Here is a 23125-nt window from a genome sequence, read left to right as displayed (position 1 = left end):
AAAAAAAAAAAAGATTTGAATAAAGTAGAAATTATACTTCAAATGAAAAATAAAGACACTTCCGTTTTGGCCCTCCCCTAAGCCACTGCCCACTTCTCAGTTCTCCCTCAAAGCCACACTGAAAAGTCATTTCCTCTTGTCTCTGCACTCTCTTGAGTTCTCATTCCCTCCTCTACCCCAGCCTAGTTTCTGTGTCCAACTTTCCTTTGTAACCGCTGTAGCCAGTTCACAGGTGACTCTGTGTTAACCACCAAACGGACATCTCTGCTCTTCGCCTGAGCCGGAATGGCAGAGGGTTCCTTTCTCTTGAAACCCTGATTCCCCAGTCCTGCCGTTTTCCTCCCACCTCTCAGGCTGCATCTTTTCTGTCTTCCTGGCTGGCTTGACCCCTGGCTTGATTCTGGGACTCCTTTTCCTCTCTGTCTTTATCTCCTCTTAGGCAATTTCTGCCAATTCTGTGACTTTAAATGCATCTGTATGCTCCCAAATGTATACTTCCAATGCTGACCAAAGTATCCAATTGCTCATTTGACATATCACATAGATGCCCAATGGGTAGGATGAACATATACTTTATCAGCAGTACACTCCTAACAGTAAACAGGGTGCTATTAATTAAACTGAAACCAGGGCCTCCCTGGTGGCACAAGGGGTTAAGACACAACCTATGAAGCTGTCCACGGCCTCTGCAGCCCAAGTTCCATCTCTGGGCCGGCCAGGGAGAAACCCACATGGTGCAGCAGACCTCTCCTGGCTCACCCGCTGCTCCCCTCAACAGTGTATTTTAGTAGATCTACCTGTTCTGTTCCGCACTTTGTCTCTGGTGAATCCTCTCACCCCCCACCCCCCACAACTCTGGCCTGTACTCCAGCTCTTGTATGCATAAATAAATAAATCTTTTTAAAAAATTAATAAACTGAAACCATAGGATAGCTCAAACTGTCCAGGCAGATGGGGACACGTGGTCACCCTATACAGTGTGGCATTTAAATCATAATAACTTCAAAACAGAAATCTCTAGTCACTCCTAAAGACTGTTCCTCACACTGATTCCCATCTCAGTAAACCCATTTCTCAAAACAAAGGGCTAGGAAGTTAAATGATGAACTTCACCATTCTGAGTCTTTCCTTCCCCTCATTTCCTGTACCATCTGCAAATTCTATAATGTCTATCTGCAAAATATATCTGAATTCTGACCACTTTTCTCCCATTTCTACACTCAGCACCCTGGACCAAGCCACCTACATCTCTTGCCTACTAACCAGTCTCCCTAGCTCCCACCTTCTCTGTCCCTCTGAGGCTGTTCTCCACCCAGAAGCCTAGTGAGCCTCTTAAATGTGCTTCAGTGGCACCCCTCAGATAAAAGCCTTCCCCGGGGGATGAGTTATTGCTCGCCACAGTACACTGATCAATCTCATATGCATGTGGTGAACGAAAGAAAGCAGACCCTGAGAGCACAGCCTGTGTGACTCCTTTATATAAAGTTCAAGATCAAGAAAAACAAATCTGGTGGGGCAAGGGGTTGGGACGCAGCCTATAAAGCTATCCACGGCCAATGCAGCACGAGTTCGATCCCCAGCCAGGGAGCAACCCACATGGCGTTAGCAGACCTCTCCTGTCTCGCCTGCTGCTCCCCTCAGCAGTGTATTTCAGTGGATCTGCCTTTTCTGTTTCCCACTCTGTATCTGGTAGTGAATCCTCTCACTACCACCCCACACCTCTGGCCTGTACCCCAGTTCTTAAATGCATAAATAAATAAATCTTTAAAAAAAAAAAAGAAAAACAAATCTGAAATTACATGTCAGGGAGCACTGCTTCTTGACCTGGGTGCTGGTTGCCCAGGAATATTTGGTTCTTGGGAAAAACTCATTAAGCTTATGTATGCTTATGACTTGTGTACTTTGCATGTTCTATTTCAATCAAAAAATTTTCACACAAAACTCCCTTTATCCTCGGATATCCAATCCTCTTGCTCTGACCTACAAGACCGGTGTGGGCCCTGGCCCTAGCCTACCTCTATGGCTTCATTTCGCCATTTCCCCTATGCTTGTCACAGTGTAGTCACACTGGCCTCCCTTCTGTCCCTGCAGAGACCCAATCTCTTTTCTGCCTTGGGGTCTCTGCCCTGGCTGTTCCCTCTTCCTGAGCATTCCTCCTTGCTCTCTGAATAGAACAGTCAGGTCTTTATCTCCCATCTCTCAGCTCCAGTGTCACCTTGGAGGGGCCTCCCCTGATCCACAATATGCCTTGCACGGTTAAGCAGTTACTTGGTGTCACACAATCTCAGAACTTCTGAAGCACTCCTCATTCTGTTTACTGGATCTGGTATTTCAATTTACTTGCTTATTGTCTAGAGCAACTGCCACCAGATATCAGCTTCAGGGGTAGGGATCTTGTCTGCTTGTCCAGTGCCGCAACCCAGAGCTTCGAGTGCTGCTGGCTCAGGAGGGAGCTCCATCCCTCCTGCATTTGCAGGGCAAAGGCTGCATCCCTGGAGCTCCATCCCTGCTTGCATTTGCAGGGCAAAGGCTGAAGTTAAGGCAGCCAGATCTTGGCTGGAGGGGGCGGAGGGGATGGTAGGAGACAATGGCAGGGACCCTTAGGAGTGATGACTAGACCCAACCCGGGCAGTGGGAACCAAAATGCAAAGGAGGAGAGACCTGAGCTGAGAAAGAATTACGGGGTAAAAGTAAGTGGTTGGGCTTGCTGATGTAACTTTCCAGGGACGCCTCGCCTCTTCTAATATAAAAACCAGTGTCTTTAGAGTGGCCCAAAAGCCCTACATCATCTGTCCCTAGTTCCTCTCTGACATCTTCCTACCCCAGCCCCCTCACTGCCCCACGGACGCCAGCTCATCCGGAATTTTCCAGCACGTCTCCACCTCAGGACCTCTGCACTTGGCATACCTCTGCCCAGCGGGATGCTGTTCCCTGAGATTTCCATGGTGCTCATCCTCACCTTCAAGTTCTTGCTCCAGTGTCACCTTCCCAGGAGGCCTCCTGTCCCAGCACTCCTTGTACTCCTCTAATTTATTCCTCACTAGAGCTCTTGTCTCCCGCTGACATATCATCTATTTCACTTGTTTATTTATTACCTGTCTCCCCACACTGCTAGTTTGTAAGAGACAAGATTCCACCCCAGGCACTGGCTCTTAACCCTGGCACTTCAAGCCTGCAGGTGGCTGCCATGTGGACACCCAGTCCTCAAAGAAAAGGGCCACCCACGTGGACACCCATGCGGCCCCCCTTGCTATGCCACGGTGTCCCCAACTGTTTCCCCTAAATCCTCAGGTGCTGACAGCCTCTAGCTGGAGTCGGGTGCTCTCAGCAGCCTGCCCCCCGGCTGGCGGGCGCCAGCTCCTGGCAGAAGGGCCGGCATGTAATTAGAAACTCTGCAAGCTCCCTAATTGCCAGTTCTTCTCCCAAACCAGAAGGCTGGCGCTATTCTAAGCCACCCTGGTTGCCATCTGCCTGAGGCATGTAGAGAGGAGAGCCAGGCTGACGTGGAGGTGGCCCTGGAGAGGACTGCCCGGGTCAGAGGGGACTGCATGGGGGAGAAGGACTGGCAAGTGACCAGGGATCAAATGTGGCACAGGAAAGGTTGTTGCCACTCCTTGAGACCCATCGTTCCCAGTGCAGGAGGCTCTGGGGCCTCCTCCCCACCTTTCTCCAGCCTTCCTACTCCCACCTTTGCCCAGACCAGTGTCATCAAAGCAGCCAGGCCCATTCATTCTTTATTCAGGTAGCATAAAAATCACTACAAAAACTTTATAAAAGAGCCTTAGGGAGCAAAGGAGCCCTTCCTGGTCTCAGCCCCTGAAATAGCAGGCAGAGGAGGAAGACAGGAGAGGAAGGAAGGGGGATCCTGGCAGTGGTATCTCCAAGAACTGGCAGGGAAACTGAGATGACAGGACATCAGGGTGGACTGGAGGCTGGTGGTGTTGGCAGAGGTGAGGGAATGTGGAACGTTTACCTCCACCCACAGAGCAAAGGTGACCCATGGTGTCCGATTCCGGACAATCCTCTGCCTCCTGGGGCACCCCCACAACCTGTTTCTTCTCCCCAACCAGAGTATACACTCCCTCCTGTTCCCCCCCTCCCCGGTAAACAAACATGGAGGTGCTCCAGCCAATTTAGGGAATAATCTACCTACCTTCCTGACAAAAGTGGATCCATAGCTGCCCCTCTGCCCAAGCCCCAAACAGCGGCACCCTCTGAGCCCCTTAGGAAGGAATGATCTGGGTTTGAGGCTCTTCATTCCCTGATGCCTGCCCTCATCCTGGCCCCACCCCACCCCAAATTCCCCAAAAGGAGTCAGAGAGAACTATTGTCCTCTTCTCCCCGCCTGTCCACCCAGGCCCCCCTCCCCCCTTAATCCTATGAAGCTGTTTGGAAAGAGTCACATGAGTTGAGAGGTTGTCCAGGCAGGGAGTCAGGATGCTCTTGACCACTGCCCCTCACTTGGGGCTACTAGGTTGGGGATAATCCTCCTCCGAAGGGGGTGCAAGTTTCAAGTCAGGGCCAAAGAGCTTGTCTCCTTTGGAGGAGGCTTTCTGGTTCTGGAAGAAGTCCCTGCTGTCAGGGGAATCTTGCTGCTCCTTTCGCTCCCACTGTGCACCAGGGTTGGGGTTCCTCACACTGCCCACAAAGAGGGGCAGGCTCGTTGTGTCTTCCAGTATGAAGAAGAGGAAGGGGCGGTTCACGATGAATGAGGCCAGGGACATGCGGGACATGGCCGTGCTGGTTGCTGCTGCGGCCTCCACACCAGCCTCACTAAGCTCCAAAGTGGACTGATGCTGCACGCTGGATACCACCAGGCTCTGGTCAGAGATCCCACGCAAGTCTGGGGCATGGAACAAGTCCTGCAGGCCTGCCCAGGATAGGAAATGGGTGGTCAGAGCTGCCCCTACCTCAGAGGCTGCCTGGACCTGCCTGGGAGGATGGCTGTCATCCTGGCCAGGGAACACCTTGAATCCAAAGATTCCTAGTTAACTCCTATTTAACCTCCAAGTATCAGTTTAAAGATTGCTTCCTCCAGGAAGACTTCCCCGATGCCCTGCCCCAACGCAGGACAGGTGCCTTTTCAATATTCTCCTTGGCGAACTGGAAACAAACTCCCAGGTTGGAGTTCTTATCATTTATGCTGTCTTATCACTTATGCTGAATTGTAAGTACCTGATTCCTCTTCTGCCCACCTGATTAGACTAAGTTCTTTGCACATGGTGGGCTCCAAGTGCCTACTACTATGCCTGGAATGTGGAAGTTGCTTAGCAAATGCTCATGGGTAGATGTACCTCCTGAGCAGTGTGACACAGAGCCTTCTCCCCCTCCCCCTTCCTGGAGAGCCAGCAAGGCTCACAGGCCACACTGGGCTCTCCAACCAGGATTCTCTGCCATGTTCAGTCTTGGGTAGACTGGGTCCTCATTCACCAGCCTCCCCTAGGACAGAGGGTCTGGAGCTCACATCAAACACTCACACCTCCCTAGGTCCCAGAAAAGGACACAAGACTAGCTCTGACTGAGATATGCTGCTAGCGGGGGCTTCCTCCCAACCAAGGCTGCCCAGCCTGACCTAGGGGTCTGTCCCATGCCCAGCCTCCTTACCCAGGCGGCTGAGGGTGGCCACCAGGTCCAGCTCATGTTTCAGATGCAGCTTGGGTAGTTGGACCTTGGTGGGCCTCTCCCGCAGCAAGGGCTGGTGCAGGATGTTCCAGCTCAGGTTGGCCAGCACCTGGGACATGTTCCACTCAAAGCGGGTGGGCACAACGACCACGAAGCTCATATTGTTCTTAAAGGGAAAGTAAGCCACCTACAAACAAGGAAGGAGACGACATGAGAACCAGAAGGCAGCCACACCTAGCTGGAGTCTAGGCCCAGGTGCGCTTCTGAGACAGGTGGGCTTGTCCCTCCCCCTCAGGTACCTGCCTAGCCTGACTGCCTCTACTTCCTCATCCATGACAGGGAATGACATAGTTACCCATGCGGCAGACTGACATGTGACCAAAAGAGAGATACTTGAAAGCTTCTGGCAGAGTGTCTGCACCTAGGCAGCACTCAGCTGCTGCCAGCTAGCCCTGTGACCTGGGGTAAGGAATTTCTCCTGTTCACCTGCTTCTCCCTGTGTACAATGCACTGGGTTGTTGGTTTCCAAACTTTCCAAGGAGCTGCTGCAAAGGAGCAGCTCCTTCAACAGTGACCTGCCCTGGGCATACATACTATGATTTGGGGTCAGACATCTGCAGCTAAAGAAGTGGAAAGTCCTGGACTCAGTGATCTCTTGAAACAGCGACCCCTGGGGCTCTGGGCAGGCAGGAGGACCCCTGCTGGTGGGAGGAGGCTGTGCTTGGCAGCGGGGCCTGCCTGCAGAGTGTCTGAAGAAGAGGAAGACAAGGAACAGAAGGAAAGAGACCAAAGGGGCAGGAAGAAAGGGGAGGGCAGGGCATGGCCTGGAGGGGAGGAGCAGCAGGAAGAGAGCTGGTGGGGGGGTGGGGAACCAGGCCCCAGACCACCTCCTTCCAGGGTGGACTGGAGAGAAGCCAGGACTCTGCCATAAGTGCTTGGAGGACTGCAGAGTGGCTGTGGTCAGGTCTGACCTTGGGAAACTAACCAACACTGCCATCTCAGCTGCATCTGACTGGCCCAGGATCAGTGCTCAAGCCAAAGGGACCACATTTAGGCTGGAAGCAAGGGAGCCCCCACCTGCGATGGCTTGGCAGAGCACTTTAGCCATTCAGAATGTTCCATCAGGTTACTGACAAACCCACCCCAATGAGATCCTCGCTTCAAAGGACCACTGAGGAAAAGCTCAGATCATCTTCCAGATTGCGGGGCTGGAGGCGGGGTGGAGCGTGCCCAGGTCCTGAGTGGCTCCATGGCTGCGGGATGGTTTCTGTGTTGTCCCACGGCCCATGGGTCCTTGTAATAAACCCTCATAATCAAAGATCACCTGGATCTCATCTCAGTGCCCCCTTCTCAAAGAATTCTCCCTGTGCCGTCTACCCAAGATACCCTCCCCAGTCACTAATAAATCAACTTTACTCCCCCTCTGTAGCATTTACCACTATCTGAAATTATCCTGTTAATTTATGTTTGCTCTTGTGTGTCTTCCTCCCTCCTGAGAGCAGGGATCTCATCTCCCTTGAGCCCCACTAAATCTCCAGTGCCTAAACAGTATCTGGCATACAACAAATGCCCAACATATTTTTGTTGATTGAATGAACCTCAAAAAGCCTGAAGCCTTAGTCCACCTGGGTGGGGTCCTAGTGAGACCTTTCAGAGTCACCTGCCCCAGGGACATGACTTTGAGGAAAGTGATGTTCCCCGTTCCCCCATGCGTGCTCCATAGCCTGCCTCCTCCCTGCCCCACCTCCCAGAATCCAGAGCCTGGCAATCAAGGTGACCTGTATCTCAGGCTGCTCCAACAAGAACCAACGCAGAGGGAATGTGTGGGCTTGCATCATGTCCACTGGCACTGTGAACTGCTCGTCCAGGTGGAAAACTTCCCTCTGGGTAAGGCTTGGGTCAAACTTGGTCCTCCAGAAACCTGTACACAGCAGAGGGCGGGGGCCGCATAGGCTGGGACCAGGGTGGGTTCCATGTAATCAGCCTCTTCCCTGTTCCACTCAGAATCCATTGAAGAGACAAAGATGGAGGCCGAGACCCCAGGGGTTGCTGTACCAGGTTGATACTCAATCTGACATCTCTTCCCTGAGCTTTTTTGGGCTTGTATTCTCCCCACGCCTGCCATGCTCCCAGAAACAACCTCCTTCAGATTTGGCTTCCTCCAAGAGTATTCCCTCACAACAGCCCCACCTGGGCCCCCCTCCCTGCCACACCATTACCCATCTCCTACCCCCCACAACGCAGCATGCTCCCTGCCTCCTGGCCCAGCCCTGAGGAAGAAGAGGGACCCCTGCACATCCCAGCTCAGCCTACAGGACAGGGGTGGGAAATGTGAGAGGGGGTACACACCCTGGAAGTGGATGGCATTGAGGAGAAGCAACACCACGTCATCTGGCAGCTCTGAGAGGAAATCCTCAATCTTCCCCTCTGTGGCCTCTTTTACCCATTGATTAATGTTTGCCAAGTCATCTCCTTTCTTTCCCGTTAGGCTCATGGGCTTTGCACCAAAGAGTTGTTCTGATTGCTCCAGAAAGTCTTCTTTGATGGGAAATCCTGTATAGAAGGGACCACAAGCTGTTCCCAGGGCTCAGAAGCCACAGCTACCAGTGATCCAACCAGCTACCTGAGGCCAAGCCCATCTCCCTCCACCCTGTCCACCCAGAGTGCTATCCAAGGAGCGCTTGTCACCAGCACCTACCTTTCTGCAGGTACATTCTGGCAGCCAGTCGGAATGCCCCAGGGCCCAGGTCCCGGGAGAGGTGGCTCAGCAGGTATGGGAGGCAAGGCCCTGAGTCTGTATGCAGCACCTGCTGCAACCCCTGCAGCGTTTGGTTCTGAGCACCTGGAGGGGACCACATCAGCTGTGGCCCAGGTGGGAGTTCTTTCCCATCCCCACTGCCCACTCCAGTCCCTCTGGAAGACCCACAGCAATGGTACCCGTGGGATCACACATTCTCCTCCCCTAACCACTGAACCGGTCTGCGTGACAGGACTCCCAAGGTGTACGTTCACCTCTGCTACTGACAGTCTGGGCGACCTCACCTCATACCAGTTGTCTTCCCTCTCTGGACCTGTTTCCCAAAATAAGACCCTCCAGTCCAAAGGAGACAATCGTATCTATCAGACTCTCACGTAAAAATCACCATAAGCAGATCCCGGGCCCAATACCTGGGAATCTGATTCACAGACTGGTGGTGGGCCCAGGAATCTGCATTTTACCAAACATCCAAGTGACCCTGATGGAGGAGCCACCCACTGGTAAACTCTGGAGTAATGAGTTCCTATTGGCCTCCCAGCTCTGCTGATCTGGACAGGTGCTGCCATGGTACCTAGTGCCAGGTGAGAGAGTGCCAGGGCCACACTCAGAGGTGACAAGATGAGGTTGGGGCTGGTAGACGTTTGGGCTACCAGGGAAAATAGGTCTCTGGTGAAGGCCATCATGGCCTGGGCCAGCCTGCGGTTCTGCTCAGGGGTTGGGGCACCCTTGCAGTCTCCTTGGGCACTCTTCAGGGTAGTCTGGTCTCCAAGTTCCTGCAGGGACAGATCAGGGTCAGTGGGGTCAAGGGTCCAGCCCTAGATCCCAGATGGAAGAGCTCCTCATGTCCCCATTCCTCGTCCTAGTCCTGGTGGGAGAGGGAGGCTCTCGGAGACCATGGGGTTCTGGGCAACGGGATTCCCTTCCTCTGATCACTCCCACCCTCTCTCTTTAGAAGGCAGCTTCTTGGCCTTCCATGCCCCCCAGTTCCCTCACCCCTGCTGACTCGCCCTCCTCCCTCTTGCCCCTCCCCCTCTATCCCAGCCCCACCTGGTTGTACCTGGTTGCCCAACTTGAGAAGGGTAAGTGGGGACAGCTTCTCCTGGGCCTGCTGGCTCATTAGCTGAAGAAAGAAGGAAGCAGATGGAGCGTAACCTCCCCACAGGTTCCCCAACCTACACAAGCCCCAGGGGAGACCCTGAGGACCTTGTTCCCCATCATACTTCCCTTACTCCCCAGTACCTGTTGGTCCAAGCGCTCCATGGCATTCACAGGAGAGAACTGTTGAGAAAGGATGAGGAGAGACAGGGCAACCCCCTAAGAGCCAAACCCTCCTTAGACACCAACCCTTTTTAGCCTCTTGATACTCTGACCTCTCCCACACCTGCCTCCATACCCCAACGAGACCGAAAACTTACCACAGAGCAGGGACCTTGCAGGCAGGACAAGCTGAGCACCAGTAGCCCCCGGAGCAGTGCCATGTTCCTGTCAGGGACAGGAAGCCTCAGTTCCCACCTCGCCCCCACACCCACAGTGGAATCTCACCCACCTTCACTGGCCCAGCCAAATCCTGAGCCAGCCCTGCTGAGGGGGAACACCAATTACAGCGACACATGAAACACAGTAGCAGTGGGTCTCCTCTCCCCGTCACTCTATTTCCCTTTATCTTTTCTGTTTTTATGTTTCATTCACTAAGAATGTTCTAATGGGGGGGGAAGACTATCAAACTAAAACTTATTCTGCAAGATCTGGGTTGTGAGTCAAACCAAGATTTGGATCCAGGCGCTGCCTCTTGCCAGAGAACTTTAGCAATGCATAGGTATTGTTCTGCCCTTAACCCCTCCTTGTCTTGTGAACCGGTGGCAACAGTCTCTACTTCCCCCCGTCTATTGTGAGGACCAAAATAAGAGTTTTCAGAAGAACTGAGTACAATACCCAGCACTAATGGCTATTGTCTCTTCTGGGAAACCGTGTTCTGGGCTTCCTTCATACCAGGGCGCCTTCCCAGAGCTCCTATCCAATCAGCAGTCTATCCCATCTGCCTCTTCAGGCTGGTTTGAGATCTCAGCAAGGCTGGTGGGGTGGACAGAGACCTGCTTTGTTGACCTAGTCGCAGAACCCAATGAATGACTCGGGCCAGAGCCACCTTTGGACTTACGGGAAACGCAGCCTCACCCCCAACTCTGCATCAGGCTAGCTCCGGGAAGTCAGGCCAGCTGTTGGGGATGGGCAGGTCGTGGTCCGGCCTGGAACAGGTCTCACCCCCACCCCGCTTCCCACCCTACTCCAATCTCGGGGCCAGTCCTTCTGGAGGATCCTTCTATCACCCCTGGCACCATTCTCATCACACACACAGGTACTTGGCCAGGGCCTTGACCTCCCACCTGGACTTTTGAATCTTTCTGGCAGGAAAAGGCCTCCAGTTTTTCAATTCCCAGAGATTCCCTGCAGAATCCCCACCTCGGTTCCCCATGACTCCATCCTCCCAGACTCAGCCCAGACCCCCTGAGCCAGGAGGGTAGCTCCCTACCTTCTCTCCTGCCCAAGGAGCATGCAAAGCCACCCCTCCCTCGTACCTCTCCAGGCTTCTTGCTGCCGCACACGATGTTCCTCTGGCCCCACTTGGATGCTACCCACACTGTCCAGACTCCAGCCTGCCCAGTCGAGCCCTCCCCGCCCACCAGGACCTTTGCTCTCAGCCAACCCCTGCTCAGATTGCTTTCTCTTCTGGTAAATATTGACCTGCGCATCCGGTTAAACATTGATATTGGGGCCAGAAGCCCCTTTCCCAGCGGGGCGTCTAGTCCTGAGATAGCCACCTGGACACCACGGATTTGGTCTCCCCTGAGCCTGGAGAGAGGTCCAGGAGACAACTGAGGAAGCTGTCCTCAAATGAAGGACAGAGCCAGGAGGGACAGGAGCCTGGCACTGTGTCAAGTCTCCTAGTGACCCCACAAGGTAGGGTTAGTTAGGCTCCCTGAGGCCATGTGACCTGCCCAAGGGCACAGCTGGGCTCAGAATCACATCCAGATTCCTACTTCTAATGTCCTTTTCTCCCCCATAGCTGCCTTCCCCTTCCAAGGGGAGAGAAAGGGAAACTGCAGGAAGCTATGCAGAGAATCCGGGATAGGACGCCCATCTCTAAGCCTCACAAGCTCAGGACCCTGCTCGGTTGTCTCCAGCCTGGGCCTGGAAGGCAAGGGGTAGGGAGAGGTGATGCCTAGGTAATTAGCCTGTCCCAGCCGCCTCCCTCCCTAAGAAGAGTGCATCCTTACCGCCCCAAGGGTGAGGGTTTAGACAATGGCCTGGAGCTGCAAGCACCAAAAACCTTGTCCCCTATGCTGCCTGAAAAGTACCAATCAGGCCACCTCCTCACCTTCTGCCCTATTCTTCACTCTCTCCTCACTGCTCTTGAAGCTGCTGGGTAACAACTTTCCCCAACCCTGACACCACCATCAAGAAAAGCCTCATTCGGTTCCATGGCTCTTCCAAAGAATTTATTGGTCATATTTACATCTATTGCAAATAGTGAGGAGGCAGTAGGGGCCTGGTCTAAGACCTCATCTCTGCTCTGGAATGTGAGGACCCAGGAATGCCCGGGTCTTCCTATTCTCTGGGAGAGACCTGAGATGCAGAGATGTTTCTTCTCGACCCTTCCCTCAGGGTCTTGGATGACCTCCCAGGGTTACAGGGCCCAGGAGCTGCCTCCTCAGCTCAAGGCACAAACACTGTGGTTAGGAGTGGACAGGCAAGGAATGGGGTCATCCCGGCAGGCACCAGCTGGCCCATCCATCTTCCTTCCCCTACTCCTTCCCTCTTTCTTCCCCTACTATCCCCACACCGGGCAGAGCCTGGCTAGGTGGATACTTAAACCCCAGGCCAAGGCTCTTACCTCCTAGATCAATACCAGCCCTCCTTAGAGGCTGGAGTCCAAGCACCATCAGTGTCCTGGACTGGGGCATCTTCCCTGTCCTTGTGAAATGGGCAGAGGGAGTCCAGTAAGGGGGTGAGGGAGGCCTTGGCTGGAGACTGGCCTGGGCAGGGCCAGTCTCCCGTCCCTTTCCCGGAGCTTCCCCATCACCATGTTGACCCAAAGGGGAGAAGAGGACAGCGATACTTCTCCATACTCTTCCTCTTGCTTCCTGCTGACTAGGAGCAGCAAATCCCCAATCCATCAACGAGACCCCTTTTGGCAGCCTTGGTGGGCCTGGGGGTTCAGGTGCCTGGACCCTGGCTCCACCCTGGCTGGTAGACCATGGGTGCACAGGGCAGGGGCCTGAGGTTTTCCTAGAAGGAGCTGCTGGGGAAATGAGGGCAAAGGGATAGACTGCCAGGGGATGTCTGCTGACCCTCACTGGCCGCTTCCCCGTCAGCCTATGCCAGGAGGCGGATGACCCCATTGTCTGAGCCCAGCAGGAGATGGCGTTTGGTGGGTAGCAAGGCCAGGCTGGTAAGCGTGCCCCGGAAATTCTCAGAGCTGAGTTTGGTGGTGGCCTGGGAGGGGGGCTCAAGCAGAGAGCAGACGCCGATCTTGTTGGCCACTGTGCCAGTCACCACCTCGCTGCCATACAGGTCGAAGGTGTGGATCGGATCAGATGCTGACTTGTAGTGGTGTGTAGGCTTCGGCTCCAGCTCCTTCCAGACGGTCAAGGAATGGTCGGAGGAGGAACTGACCAGGACGCTGCCCTCCACCGCCTGCCCAGGGAGAGGAGAGGCTCAGCAGGGCTTGCGCCCTCCTATGTGACCACCGAACCCTAGGGTGTTCCGTTTCCTCCCACAACACGTCCGGGGAAGACAGGGTGTCCTTAGTGTGACAGAGGCTGCCACCCCACTGTGTGGCATTAACGTTAGTTAATATGAGTAAACGGAAGTGTCGTTAACCTAGCCATCCCATAACTTGAGCACTTACTATGTTCAGGCCTGGTGTTAGACGTGCCGATGGCCACATTTAATCTTCATAACAACTCTGGATGCTGTCATCGTTCCCATTTTTAAGTTAAGCAATCATACCAAGGTCAGAGAGTCACTGAGTGACACTGCCAGGATTAACACCCAGACTGACCCCGGAGCCCTTCTGCCACTTTCTTGGAGAGTCAGAACTTAGAGACACCTGGAGCCCAGGGCCCCAGGGGAGCGAAGGCAGCATGCCCCCAGCAGGGGTAGGGCATGTCGCCCAGCCACCACTTAGGAAGGAGAATCCCAGCAGCTTGGAAAAATCTCGCTGCAAGTAGGCTTGTTCCTCCCTTCCTTTGCCTCTCGGAGTGGTTTCCCAAGGTCTGTGACTGAGAATGGGGTAAGGGTGGGGGCATCCCCATGCCTGGCCTGCCCCCACCCCCACCAGGGCAGTCCACCATGGGGCATGGACTCTGCTCAGTGGTCCTCTGCTCACTGGGGGCAGTAAACAGGCACCAGCTGAGCTTTATTTAACCTGAACTGGGTCATGGACAGGGCCCGACCCCTGATCCTCCAAGCAAGACAAATATGGACAAGGGTTACTCATTAGAACATCTCCAGGGAGCAGCAAGGTCAACTCAGCCCCCTGGTTGCCGCCCCTGTGGCCTGCCTCCTGTCGAGGCCCCCGAAGTGCAGGTGATTCCTGACCCTCCCTGCCTATCGGTCTTTGGGGAGATCAGCTTGAGCCTGTCCTGGGTGGGCCTTAGGCAGAGGAAAGGGCCTGGAGAACAGAGGAGGGGGAGGGGAGCTGGTCTGTCACCTTGATTTGTAGGATGTCACCTTCATGGGCTGGCCATCCTCGAAGAACCAGGCCCGTGCGGGTGTCCAGGAGCACCATGAAGCCCGAGGAGAAGCCGGCCACGACGCTACGACCGCTGGGGCTGACGGCCAGGGAGCGAACAAGCCCAGGGTTCAGCCCGCCACCCAGGCGGAACTCATGCTGTAGACAGAGGGAGAAGGCTGAGGTGCTACTGCCTGCCCCAATCCACTACTCCCTGTGGTCCTGCTCACCCCCAAGTCCACACAGCTGGAAGGCCTGAGCCTTTGTCCCCCATGAAGGGGAGGGCATCCCGAGTCACAGGCTCAAGTTCCATTTCCCAAAGTCCTCTGCTGTGGGGGATCTGTCTCCAAAGAGAAATGAGGTGTAGCTTTCTATTTGGTGTCTCTCCTCCCTGCTGGGTACCCAGGCCAGGGTTCAGGGAACCAGACGCCCCTGACCTGCAGGCCAGGCTTCCTGCAGTCCACAAAGCGCAGGGTTGAGTCAGAGCTGGCCATGGTGATGCTGGTGTGGGGGGCGGGCATGACAGCCACAGCGGTCAGGGGCACCCGACTGTCCGATGGCTCCACCGTGCGAATGGTCTTCCCTGGGAAGAAAAGGTGCAGTGGATCTGGGTCCCAGTAGCTGAACCCCAGCTCCTCCTATCCTCCCAGCCTGCCCAATACCTGCCTTACAGATCCCAGATCTTAGACAATGTTAAAGATGTTTCTTGACCTCCCATCACTCTGCTTCTATGGCGAGGTCAGGCTCCTGTCCCAGAGCAACCTTTTCTTGTCACAGAGAAGAATGCTACCCCCCTCTGTCCACCTCAGTATTATCCCATTCCCTCCCCACTTTTAACCTTATTTCTTCCTACCATGAGAGGCCAAAAAATAATCAAGCAACCATTTGCCAAACACGTGTTACATACTCATGTTAAGCTAAACCCCTACATGCATTAGCTTCCAAATCAGTGTTCTGATGCCCACTTTGCAGATGGGAAAATGGATGCTTCCAGTGGCCAAGTGACTCACTCGAGGTCACTTAGTAAATAATTTGGCAGAGTGGATTCAGACTCGAGTCAAATGATTCCAAGCCCTAACTGCCCCTCACTGGGTTGCCCCAAACCACATACTATTACTCCCCAGCCCTCTCAGCCTTGGGCCCCATTCTGAGAGGCCAGACAGGGCACAGGATGGCAGCAATAGAACAGACCTCACCTGGGCCCGCTCACCTGTGAAGGGGTCCCAGACGTGCAAAGCCCCGTCACAGCTCACCACACACTGCGGGGCCTCCAGCTGGCCCACAAAGAAGACACTCTTGCGGTGCTGGGCGTAGACGAGGCGCGGCGCCGTCTCACTGGTGCCATCCCCAGAATTGTAGAGCGGCCAGAGGCGCACAGTGCGGTCCTTGCTGCCACTCAGGAAGAAGTCCTCACTGCTCAGGGGCGCCACGCACTTGACGGCCCCCAAGTGGCCTGGGAAGCTCTGTAGGCGGATCTGGTGGAAGTGGAAGTGGGCGTCCTGCTGGCTCACACCAATCTCATACTGCCAGTACGCCAGCCAGTTCCCGCTCAGTCCATGGGCGCTCCGTGGCAGCTCCCGCTTCAGCGCGTTGTCCTCACTCTCGCTGCTGAGGCCCCCTCCACCCACCCCGGAGATGGGGCCCAGAGGGCCGGGGCTCTCAGGCTGAGAGTCGTCAGGGATCTGGATCCGGTTCCCCACCAGGACACTCCCAAAGGTCCCTGAGTGACTATCATCCTGGGTGCAGTCCCCACCCTGGGGGTCCCACTCGGGGCTGGTGATGGGCACGGTGGGCTCCACGCAGGCAGGATTGCGACCGCTGGGGCTAATACTCTCCAAATACAGCCCTGCCAGCTCTCCAACTAGCTCGTGGTTGGGGATGATTTTCCAGATAATGTCACCTGTGTGAGATCAGGAGAGGTCCTAAGATTAGGTAAGATGGCAGACAGCTGCCACCACCCATTCACAGGAACCACAAAAGTCAATGCAGGTACTGGCTGTACAACTCTGGGCAAGTAACTCTTCATCTCTGATCCTCTTCTTCCTCCCCAGTAAAATGTGGGTTCACTCAGTATGCACATGGGTGCTGTGCTAGGCATCAGAAATAGAATGGTGGGCAGATGGGTGTGCTCTCACTCCCAGAGTTTAGATTTCAGGGGAGGAATGACAGCACCCCTAACCACAGGGAGATGTCAGTGTCACCGGCAGTGGCTGGCCTGTGCAAAAATCTACATAAATGGTGGGCCACGCAGTCATCTCAGACAGCTCCTGGAGACATTGGTGCCTCAGCCCAACTTCTCTGCCTTCCCCAGGGCACACTAGCCTCCTTGCTGGCTAATACTCAGTTCCTGTATATATATATATCACCTTGGGACTTGGGGTCTGAGGCCAAATCTCTTAGCTTAGACATAAGAAACTGTGCTTAACACCCACAACTGAGTCTGGGGGCACAGGGGACATGGGGCCCTTCCCAGGGAAGAGACAAAGCTACAAAGGCCGTGGGACAGAACATGATGGGCAGTACCCAAAAGGCAGGAGAAGGGCACGTAGATCATGTATGCCATCTCCAAGGTGAACACCTTCTGCAGCTCGTCCAGCAGGGAAGGGTCCACTAGCCGCTGCTGCCCATCAGAGAAGGTCACCTCTGGCAGCTGGCCCTCGCCTCGGCCTATGGGATCCAGCTTCAGATCCTGTGTCCAGGAAGCCCAGGGAGTCAGTCCACAGTGAGTCCATAGCCCCTGGCCAACCCACCCCAGCCAGGTAGGTATACCCACTTGGTGCCGAAGCTCATGCAGCTGAGAGAAGACTTGAAAGAAGGTAGCCACCGGCTCACTCAGGTGCTGCTGGACCATCTCCTGCCCAATGCGCAGGCAGATGAGGGCAATGAGGCTGATGGTTTTTACACACAGAACAGTCCGGGCCTGGGCCCCACTCGGGAACCTAGAAACAGAACTCATGAGCTCTGGTCCCCCACTCTGTGGGATGACCCAGGATCTATAAATGAAATGAGCTACAAGACCAACTGGTTCAAGCCAGATGAGGAAACTAAAGCACAGAAAGGTGTGGCTTGCTCAGGGTCACATAGCTGTGATTAGAACCAGGATTCTGGGGCCTCCCTGGTGGCGCAAGGGTTAAGACACAACTTATGAAGCTGTCCGCAGCCTTTGCAGCATGAGTTCGGTCCCCTGCCAGCCAGGGAGCAGCCCACATGGCGCAGCAGACCTCTCCTGACTCGCCCACTGCTCCCCTCAGCAATGTACTTTGGTCAATCTGCCTGTTCTGTTCCCCACTCTGTCTCTGGTGAATCCTCTCACCCTCTGCACCTCTGGCTTGTACCCTAGCTCTTGTATGCACAAATAAATAAATCTTAAAAAAAAAAAAAAAAAAGAACCAGGACTCTGGACACTCTGCCCACTGCCATTGGACTCCCCCCAAGCTGGGTAGCATCCTCAGCTGGCTATTCCCCCCAACAGTGATGGGGCAGCGGCCTACCCAGTGACAAGGGAAGTGAGGAAGCTGAGCACAGGCAGCAAGACCTCATGGCTGATACGGGGCAGGATGTCCATGAGGGTGGTGTCTGAGAGGTACACGATGATCTTCTGGGTCAGAGTCACCGCTGCCAGCAGCCCAGCCTCCTTACGGCTGTTCAGTCGACTGGGGCTTGAGGTTCCACCCTGGGCCACCTAGGATCACAGAGTAGGTGAGGACCAGGCTGCCTCTGAGATCCCCGTTGGCCTTAGGCTCCTCAGCCTCCCTGCCAACTTGGTAACTGACCAGGTAGCTGATGTAGGGCAGGTACTGGTAGGTGAGGACAGGCTCCCCATACAGATATGCAATATGGAGGAGGCAGCTGAGCACAGGTTCTGACACGATATCACCTAGTACAGGTCTCTTCTGGTAGATGTTGCCAGCACTCAGTGGGGGGCTCTCACCACTGCTCGCCGTGAACTGTTGCCGAGTGGGTCCTGCCAAGGAAGAGCCAGCAGCCTGAGTAGCTAAAAAAGGGAGGTCAGCAGGGGAGCCACCCCAGTTCACCTTGCTAGGGTCTGCTCCATGGCCTCCCCAAGAAAGGAGCTTTCAGACTGGGACCCAGAAACTGACTGGGAGGTGACCAGAGATGGGAGTGGGCAAAGATAGGTAGAGGGTGGGGCCTTCCTGGGGGCACAAGGGGTTAAGAACAGCACTGTTAGGCTATCCACAGCCACTGCAGCACAAGTTCGATCCCACGCCAGCAGGGAGCTTCCCACATGGTGCAGCAGACCTCTCCTGTCTCGCCCACTGCTCCTCTCAGCAGTGTGTTTCAGTCAGTCTGCCTGTTCTGTTCCCCTTTCTGTCTCTGGTGAATCCTCTCACCACCCACACCTCTGGCCTATACCCCAGCTCTTGTATTAATAAATAAAAAAAAATCTTAAAAAAAATATAGGTAGAGGGTCTAGGGAAGGGGCCCCTCGTCAACACTGGTCACGGGTCTTACCAACATAACAAGATGTCAACAGGCGGAGCAGGTTCCGGGCCACATGGCGAGAGGCCACTGTGGGGCCAAGCTTGGCGGACAGCCAGCGGACCATCTTGCAGGCTGTATCTGCAGAGTGGGAGCAGGTCTTGAGCTCATCAGATAACGGCGGGCTCGCCTCCCCAACCACCCCAGCCCACAGCACCCCACCTAGCCAACTTGGCTGCAGCTCTGCCAAGGAGCCCAGCCTAAGTTGCTCACTCCACACTACCGTCCACTTAACAGTGGCAGAGGCAGCCTGTGGGACTCTGACTTTGCAGGTACACTGGTTTCACTCCTCAGACACAACCTGTAGGTAGGTTGCCCCTTCAGTGACTCTTCCCCAACTCCTAAATGAGGACTAGTTGGGCCCTGACTATTTCTCCCTCAGTCCTCTGCTTCCCTCTCTTTCTTCCAACCTCTGTTTAACCATGGCAGCTTTTCACTGATTTTTCAAAAGAACCATGACAACCTCAGATCCTCACATATACTGTTTCCACTGCCTGGAATGTTCTTCCCGCTAAAGACCCTGTCTCTGCCTAGCTACCTCCTTTTTATTGAACCCCAACTGGCCCTATTTTCGAGGAAGCCTTCTGACCCCCGAAAACCAGATGTGATTCCCACCTTATATTCCCTTGGAGCACTCAGCCACATTCTTTGAAGCATGAATATAGTGTAACTTGTGATTATGTAAGATAGTCTACAATATGGCCTCTCCTCTGCTAGACATGTGCTCGAGGAGGGAGGCCCTCATTTCTACTGCTTGCGGACTGGTTAGGTCCACTGCTTGGCACAGAGTAGGTGATCAGCAAATGCTGAATGAAAACCAGATGACCATTTGACCAACAACCCCAGGCTGAGAACTCACCAAGGAGGATCTTCTGTTCTTTGCCCTCCGACTGCTCTGTCAGCGACTCCTCCTCTTCCTCCTGGTCTGCCCCGTTGCCACCAGGAACAACCGTATCCATGGACAGCACCGTGTCGGAGAGAGTGATCTCAGAGGCCCCAGTGACCTCGTCTTGCTCCCCCTCCTCCTCTTCCAAGACCACACAGCCTTCCTCCTCCTCTTCTTCCTCCGAGCCTTCGCTTTGCTTCAAGTCCTGGCTGCTGTCACCTGACCTGAGGCTACTCTTGTCCACAGGGGCACCCCCTTCATCAGCAGCCCTCTCCTCGCCCAGGGAGGCCTCGCTGGTGCTGCTCTTGTCACTCAGCCGGCCAAGGCTCACAGCCTCAGCTTCTTGGGGCTGTGGAGACTCAGCCACGTAGAGCCCGGCTTGGAAGTCCTCTGTTTCAGGGAGGTCAGCCTGGTCATGGAAGCTGACGCCAGACGTGTAGTCTGGCAGTCCCAGGCCCGAGGAGGCAGCAGGCTCCCCATCCATCTGAATCTCTTCCCCAAAGGCACAGGAGCTGGGCCTCGCCCCTGGGAGCCCACTTTCCTCATCCTCAGCAGTTCCCACCAGGCCCTTGCTTTCCTCCTGGGAGGTCTCCACCCCAGCCAGCACCTGCAGGACATGGGGCAGCAGGTGGATGAGAAAGGCCTGCAGGCCCAGCCGCACCATCAGCTGGGCCACAAAGCAGTCAGTATACAGGTAGAAGCGGCCGTGTAGCCGGCAGGGGCTCTCGTAGGCACCAATGAGAGGCTTCAGTAGGTATTTATTAGCATTTTTGGGGCCCAATGCCTTGGCAACAGGTTCAAATAGGTACCAGGCCGTGTACACGGCTGTGTGTTCCTCAGACATGAGGGACAGCACGAAGGGCAGCAGGATCTCCAGGCCCTCGGGAGTGATATCACTCAACACTGGGCCCAGTTGCTGCCACAGAGCAAAGACCAGCTCCCGCCCCTGGACCTCGTCTTCCACTTGCCTCGCCTGGTACAGGAGGATGAACTTGTGCAGTGCCGGGAAGTATGGAGGGAAGGGAACCACAGAGCTGAAGGGGCTAAGGAGTTGGGCCGGGCAGGGCGGGGGCAATCCCTGGGAGACCGGCTTGTACTCAAACAAAGGGTCCAGCTTGCCCTTCCCCACTACCGTGGGGCTTTCAGGTCCACTCAACTGCAGGAGCACATCCAGCACAGGCTGCAGAGACACAGGGACCTCCTTGAGATGGCGTACGCAGAGCCCCTGAACAGCCTCAAAGCGCACCCACAAAGGTGCATCAGGCTGCAGTGTTCGGACCCTGGTTGCAAACACCATCTCAGCCAATAAGACACCCAGTGCCTGCATGTCCCGATAGAAAAGGTCCCGCAGCTGCACAGGTGGCTGGACCTGGGGCTGCTCAGCCACCTTCATTCTGCCCCCAAGGCCTTTGGTCAAGAAGTTGCCAAGTTTCTCCAGCTCCTCCAGAGCCTGAACAGGATTGAAGCCCTCAGGAAGAAGAATCTTACCCTCCTCACCTTCCCCAGGGTCTGGCCCAGCAACTTTGTTCCTGCGGCCTGGTCGAGAGGCTGAGGCCACTGAGAAAGACAAAAGGCCTGGAGGGGCCTGGCTGGAGGAGGAGGAGCCCATTTGGTCACCTGCTTTTCCAGCCAGAGGGATGGAATCCAGAGCTTCTGTAGCCTGCTCCAAGTCATCTTCCCCTGCCATGGGCCTGTCTCTGGTCCAGGCAGCCTCACAGGGAGTGGCCTCCAAAACCAGCCTGCCCACCCCATTTGTAAGCTGTCCTGGGAAGTCCTCCCGACCTGTGCTCTCCTGGATGGTCTGGAACAATAGCCTGGGAATGAGTGGAGGCTCAGGGGCAAGGGCAGACACCCCCACCAAGCGTTGGGGGTGTGGCTGATCAAAGAGTTGCACCACACCATAGCTGGTCAGGTGTGTGTGGCCATCCACCAGGTGCAGACACACATTCTTCTCCTTCACAGCCTCCTTGCCCTGGAGTTTGTAGCCAAAGGTGAGGTCAATCCAGTGGTGCAGGTCCTGGGACACCTCATGGCTCTCCAGCAGTGCCCGGTGGGCTGCCACAAACTCCTGGCTGGAGCCACACCAAGCGGGCACGTCCAGATCAGGCATGTCAGGGTGGATGGAGCAGAAGATAGAAGGATCAGTATAGAACTCAGGGATGCACTCGTCGGGTGTCCAGTTCTGCATACGCTCCATGCTAGCAGGATATTCATGGGGCTCCCATTGCGCCCGCACATGTCCACAGAGCACAGACCGGGGTGTGCGCCGAGCCTTGTACACATAGTAGGTGATGTCAGAGAGCACATCTGAGATGTGGTGAGGAACATGAGGTGGCTCACCACCGCCCGCACCACCTGCCACAAACGCCTGCCGTGTCATCTCATACGTGAAGTCCAGCTGCTTATCCCCCTTGTTGAGGCGGAACTTGGACTTGCGCAGGTCACGGAAGCGCCCGTGGGGAGTGGTGAAGTCCACCACCCAGGGCAGCACTGGGTGGTAGTTGGGGTCCCCCTGTCGTCGACCTGCCAACCTATTCAACTGCATGAGGTAGTGGAAGTTGCTGATGCGGCCATGAACCCAGTCTAGCACAAGGCCCCTAAGTTCCTCCCGGCAGGTGGGACATTCAAGTCCCCCTCCTCCCTTCTCTGCAGCCTCAATGCCTAACTCATCCCTTGCTACAGTGATCTCCTCCTCCTCCTTGGGTCTCTCGTAAGCACTCAGGTCCAGGCGGAGCTCACTGCAAAGCTTCTCATCCACAGCAATGTGGTGCAAAGACAGGGCCCCGCAGGCCAGCCCCTGGCGGTGACAGGCATCCATGGCCCTCAGTACACGGAAGAGAATGAAGAGCACCTTGGCTTGGCTGTTGGTCAGCTTGGCAGGGCTGAAGGTGACCACATCGTGCAGGGAGAACTGCACATAAGGATGTACCACGTACAGCATCTCTGGAGACTCCAGCAAAGCCTCTGCTCGCAAAAGACTGGGACAGGCAGGACTGCTTCGAGGGGGACAGGAGCCATCTCTGGCATATGATGGGCACTGGCTGGCTTCACCCACTGGCAGGAAGGAGCAACCATAGACCCTCTGCAGAGCCTGCCGTACAGAATCCAGGGCAGGGACGACTGAGGGGGTAGGGCTATGACTATAGGGTTGCCCATAAGTATGATAAGCATGGTGCCACAAGTTTCGATAATTCTGAGCAGCCACATCCTGCATGAAGCGAGTGAGGGTCTCGGGGCTGCAGGACCCCTCCTCAAAGGGGAGGCCGCGGCCCAGCGGGTAAGACAGCCTCCGTTTCCGCAGCCCGTGCACCTCCACGCGCGTCCAGCCTGGGGGAAGCCTCTGCACAGAGCGTTGCAGGAGAGTCCTGACTTCCGCTTCGCCAAGGCCCTCCGCCCGGGGGCAGGGTCCCAGAGGCAGCCGGCGCTCGCGGAGGCTGGCCAGCCAGCGCGCGGGCACTAGGGCCACCACGTGGGTGCCCCCCGGGGCCGGAGCCAGCTGCCGGGCGTCGATGTTCAGGTCCCTCTCCACGCTCCGGAGCAGCTCCTCCATGTCCGGGCTTGGGGGCGGCGACCAGCCCTCCGCCCGGGTGGCAAGAGCGACTTCCTGCCCCCTGCTCCCCGGGGTCAT

At 55.4% G+C, this 23125-nt stretch overlaps 2 protein-coding genes across 3 annotated transcripts; both read right to left on the bottom strand.

The window, feature by feature from the left end:
• Positions 1 to 4457: 4457 nt before the first annotated feature.
• Positions 4458 to 9858, bottom strand: SERPINF2 (serpin family F member 2; the record flags this gene model as incomplete). Of its 2 annotated transcripts, XM_084239252.1 has the most annotated exons (9): positions 4458 to 4870; positions 5605 to 5809; positions 7401 to 7543; positions 7972 to 8175; positions 8321 to 8464; positions 8952 to 9153; positions 9438 to 9500; positions 9620 to 9658; positions 9796 to 9858. In XM_084239252.1, 9 exons carry the CDS (start codon positions 9856 to 9858, stop codon positions 4458 to 4460), a joined length of 1476 nt encoding a protein of 491 aa, XP_084095378.1. The 2 variants fall into 2 exon arrangements, with proteins under 2 accessions (XP_084095378.1, XP_084095379.1); XM_084239253.1 differs by lacking the exon at positions 8952 to 9153 and having other exon boundaries at positions 9428 to 9500.
• A 2893-nt stretch (positions 9859 to 12751) lies between these two features.
• Positions 12752 to 23125, bottom strand: WDR81 (WD repeat domain 81; the record flags this gene model as incomplete). The annotated part of the gene is made up of 10 exons (XM_084238200.1): positions 12752 to 13072; positions 14091 to 14270; positions 14549 to 14694; positions 15322 to 16011; positions 16635 to 16800; positions 16885 to 17050; positions 17603 to 17793; positions 17885 to 18075; positions 18585 to 18692; positions 19471 to 23125. The coding sequence occupies 10 exons, from the start codon at positions 23123 to 23125 to the stop codon at positions 12752 to 12754; spliced, it is 5814 nt and encodes a 1937-aa protein (XP_084094326.1).

Source organism: Talpa europaea (assembly GCF_964194135.1).
Source record: "Talpa europaea genome assembly, chromosome: 7".
Taxonomy (NCBI): domain Eukaryota; kingdom Metazoa; phylum Chordata; class Mammalia; order Eulipotyphla; family Talpidae; genus Talpa; species Talpa europaea.
Note: the sequence above shows the minus strand (reverse complement) of the source record. Positions and strands in the feature narration are given on the sequence as shown.